The following is a 4,589-nucleotide window of genomic DNA, read 5'->3' as shown; positions in this document are numbered from 1 at the left end:
CTCTTTGGAAGTACAGTAACATCATAGGCTCCATATCCCAACCAGTGTAAAAGTAATACTCAAGACATTGATATTTCTGATTATTTATTATGGCACTTTAAAACATATAAACTTCATTGCTAGGTGTTTCAAGCTAGTTAACAACAAAAAAAAAAATAAAATGAGGCTTTAAGTTTTAGGCAGTATTTCAGTAGATTTTGGTTAAGAATTTTTAGAATGTTACTAGACAGGAAATAAGAATTTTGTTAGGAAAATGTTCTTCTCAAAATAAGGCTCAAAGTAAAGCATATATGTTTGTTTCTGTTTATCGTGTCCACTGGCTCACCAGTATAAATTTTTTTCAGATAATAAATTTGTGGGTTTGAAACACGAAGAAACAAACTAACCCCTGAAAACACAGTCCTCTAATTAAAGACCAACAAAGCTTCTCTCTTATTCATACCCACTCAATTCTATTTACTTTGTAATAAGCAAGTTAGAAACAACTCTAGAGCCCGCACTCTGAGTGTTTTTTTCTATTTCAGATTTTACTACCTTAGCAATTAAGGATGCTTGTCAAAATTCAGCTTGCTGTTAACTGTTTGTTGCCATATATTGCATTACCTTGAACTGAAGGCAGTTTGTAGCAGAGCCTAAAACCAAACTGATTTTTTATAAAACCTCACTTTAAAATTCCACTACAGTAACAATATTTCCACTTCATATATTTGACAATTTCATTTAATAGCCTCATAAACTCAGAATAGTTACTTAATAGTTACATCACGGCTTTTAAAAAGGATTGCACACAGCTACTCAGTCCATTGAAATACTAGAAAACAGGGAAAAGGAAAACAGGGAGTGTAAAGGAGCTCTGTCCAGTGAACTGAGTTGTTTGTAGCAAGGTCGTACTGAACATGAAGATGTCCTCATGCTTTCTGGTAGACTCTAGTACACTTGACACCATTCATGTCACACTCCTAGAAGACAGAAAGATGAATTTATTAATTTGCCTCAGTACAGACTGTAACGAAAAAGATCTCTTAAAGTTACTTTTAAGGCTACCAGTCAGCAGCACCCAGGGATCAGAAGGAGGGACTGAACTCACCACCACCAGTTGTCCATCCACTAATTTCCGTGTTATTGTGGTCTTCTTGCCTATTCCTGCTCCTGGATCAATGATCCATCATCTTTTAGGCTGACAAGGGTCTGAAAAAAGAAACCCAAACATCAATATTTTACCCATGAGATTTGATGGAGACTGAGGCTTTCCAACACCTTATTCCAAATGAAAAAATCCCACCCCACCTCACTCAATAGTAATTTTGCCATTGACTTCTGCAAAGCCAGGATATTCTCTTAAATGTTTTGTTGATCCTCTTCTTGCAGTAGCTCACTGCTTGTTCACTCACCGCTCTGACACATTTCTGCATCAGGCAGACCTTTGACAGAACACACAATTTCAGTTAACAAGAGCGGATTATGTTCTCTGTTCATCTCTGTACATGGGCTTTGAGCTTTTGTGCAACGTTTTATCTGATCTTGCAATAATAGATTAACTGCTGGTGTGTGGCTGGAGGGCAGGGGAGTGGTAGACAGAGAGCACTCACACAAGGAAATGAGAGAGACATATTTGAGGGCTTCTTGATGAATATTCTCCCTACTTGTTGCATGGAAAAGCTCTTTGCTTTCTAAAACTGGGGATTAGGGACTGTGATTCACATGTATGCCTTGTGTGTCTGTTATCCTACCGCACACCACAGCAGGCTCTCCTGTTATGCACATATGAGACTGAGCAGAAAGGTTAATTCTAGGGCTGCATTGCCTCTGATTAAACATCAATGGGATTTTTTCCACAGGCTCCAAATGAAGTGGCATTTGGCTTTAACATGGATTTAGATGTCTGTTAATACTAACACAATGCTTCTGCTACTAATTGAAAACAACAAAATAAACAAGACACTACTGGTTTCAGCATTTTCCCTCTTTGGAAGTTGCTTAATCCAGGGAAAAAAAAGAATTTATTTCAATGAGATTTACAGCGACAGCTGTTCATCAAATAAAGCACTGTTAGTACAGATGTCAAAACTGATTTTTAAATAATGTCTCCATCTGTAAAACACCCAAAGAACTAGGGTTTTTTTCAGTAGAAAATATAGTATACTGACCTGAGTTTTCCTGCCATCTAATGTATTTTCTTCAAATTTCTCACCAAGCTTGAAGCTGAACTGTGAAGTTTTGAAGGTGCTTTCTGTTTTTACGGTGATTGTGTCCCCATCCTTAATAATGTAAACATCTGGTTTGGCCATGCTTCCCATTTTTCTCATGGCCATACCCACACCTGCAAGGCGAGAGGCACAAAGTCAGTTAAACCCTAAGGCTTAGGGCCACACAAGAATCCAAATACCTAATTCCCATTTAATTAGGCACTTAAGTACACTTGAGAATCAAAGCTCAAGAGACACAAAGAAAGAGGATGTTTTAAATTATCCACTGATGAGGAAGGAAAAAAGTTTATTTGCAGGGTTATTCTTTAGCTTCCTCAGGGATCTGAAGTCAAATCTATTTTGCCTTTAGAGGACTTGCAGATGTCCCAAAACTCAGCATTGAATTCTTACAAACGGAAATAAATTATAAACAGGAAAACAAACACAAAAGCTTAAACTAATATAAAGTTATTCCCTTCAAGTTCTGAACACTTTAAAAATCCTACAGATGATTTTTAATTGACATATTAATCCACCTGCATATTTATTTCAACTTACTCAAAAAACACCCATCACTCTGTACACCACAGCAAACATGTAATTTTTAATATAAATTCATCTTCTATGTTCTGTATCCAAAGTATGGGCTTGTGAATTAGAAAACCGCTATCACTCAAGATAGTGCTCACTGACAACTTACACCCATGCACAAAAAAAGGACTATGAGAGAAATGAGCTTTGTGAATGACTGGAAATTCATCATCTGGGGACAGCAGCCCTCAAAACTCTTCAGCAAAAAAGATTCACCCTTCCTCAGCCCCTGTGTGCACTGTTTGAGTAGTTTGCTTGAGTGTCTTTGATCTGAAGGACGAAGATATGAGTAAGAGGGTAGTCAGGCAACAAACGCAAAACCTTAAAACTGGGAAGCGCAGATCTGAACCAAGAACTGATAAGCAACCAAACGGAGTAGAAAGTGCCACCAAGACAGTGAGTGTCTGGGCTCTGGAGCTGGTGTAGTTAGAAAATGTTGCCACATAACAGCACAGCGCTCTCCTGGAGCAAACAGGATACTTGAGTGAGGGCTGAAGCCACAAAGCAAAGGTTACAGTTTCCTTGGGAGGTAGAAATCAGAAAGCACTGTCCAGCCACTGCTTCTCCAGACTCAACTGAGATTCCAGGACTGAACCTTAAGCTTGAGACTGCAGAGCAAAAACCAGTCCTCCTCAGCCCAGCTTTTCAGACCGGAGTTGGAAATTATTGTCACAGTGAACCTCCACCCACCCTTTGCTGCCATCCAGTCCAGAGTAATCAAGGAGTTATCTGATCAGCTACACCTTGGGATCCAACTAAAGAGAGATGAGCCAGGAATGTTTTCCATATGGCAACAAGTGAAACTCAGACTTCTTTATCCTCGAATGTTCTTTTATACAGACTGAGCAGAATCTGCAGAATCTCATTTACGGTGCATCAATAGGATCAAAGGCAGAGAGTTTCCTAAGCAGTCAGCAAGGGTGAGATCCAATAAAGGGCTGGCTCCTAAAGTGTGCGTTGGAGTGAATTTAATTGCCTAAATTATAGTTGTAAAAAGGAAAAGTGACTGGTTTAAGACTGTGATCTAAAAACAAACAAACAACATTCAGTTGCTGCCTACACAGGGGAGGTGCAGTTGCAGCACTTAATTTCTACTTTGAAGTTGCAACTTAGCACATGCCTAGTCCTGGTTGTTAGACGTGAGCACTATGGCATCCTAATCCACGGCTAAACTGAGCTGAGCTTAAAATTCCTGTATCTCCTCCAAAATCTCCCCAAGGGCTCAGTCCAGAAGGCTTTCTCACATTATAGCTATCACATATTGACAGGCCTCTCACAAAATGCAATTACAGCCACCACCGCCCACAGAGTGTAAATGCAATGATGCCTTTTGTATTTTACATGAAGACCACAAGTCGTAAATTCCTTCCTCTCCTCCCTCCAAAGACGTTCAAGGCCACATCTTCTGCCTCTTGAGAAAATATCCTAGCTTAAAGCAGCGAATAAATTGCAGAAAATAATAGCTCCTGGGCTTTACAGATGCTGCAAGGTGTCTATTGCCTGTTGGCTGGGATGCTCACGGTGAAGTGGTAAATCTGAACTTGTAGAGGAGCCTCCTGGTGTTAGGTCTGTTCTCGATTTGGCAATTTTGTGTTAGAAAATGTAGGGCAACCTGGTAGCTGGGATAACAAGCCCGGACTATTCCCCTGAGGTCGGGGTGCTACCCACGGCAGAATGCAAACAGCCTCTGGCAGCGCAGTCAGCTCGCGGTTACCCACAGGCAGTTGATCCAGCTGGGCTTTCTCCTGAGGAGACACCCAAGGTGACTTCACGGGAAAGCAGCTCAGGCTCAGCAGGTCTGTGTGCGGCCAC

General features: G+C 40.4%; 1 protein-coding gene across 1 annotated transcript; it reads right to left on the bottom strand.

Moving 5' to 3' along the window:
* Window positions 1-908: 908 nt before the first annotated feature.
* LOC104524782 (fatty acid-binding protein 5-like) lies at window positions 909-2,320 on the bottom strand (the record flags this gene model as incomplete). Its single annotated transcript, XM_010167769.2, is given in 4 exon segments — window positions 909-959; window positions 1,088-1,140; window positions 1,143-1,188; window positions 2,148-2,320. Coding segments are annotated over 4 exon segments (323 nt in total), but the record flags the coding sequence as incomplete, so codon positions are not given.
* Window positions 2,321-4,589: the final 2,269 nt, after the last annotated feature.

Source organism: Antrostomus carolinensis, unplaced genomic scaffold (assembly GCF_000700745.2).
Source record: "Antrostomus carolinensis isolate BGI_N321 unplaced genomic scaffold, ASM70074v2 scaffold15440, whole genome shotgun sequence".
Taxonomy (NCBI): domain Eukaryota; kingdom Metazoa; phylum Chordata; class Aves; order Caprimulgiformes; family Caprimulgidae; genus Antrostomus; species Antrostomus carolinensis.
Note: the sequence above shows the minus strand (reverse complement) of the source record. Positions and strands in the feature narration are given on the sequence as shown.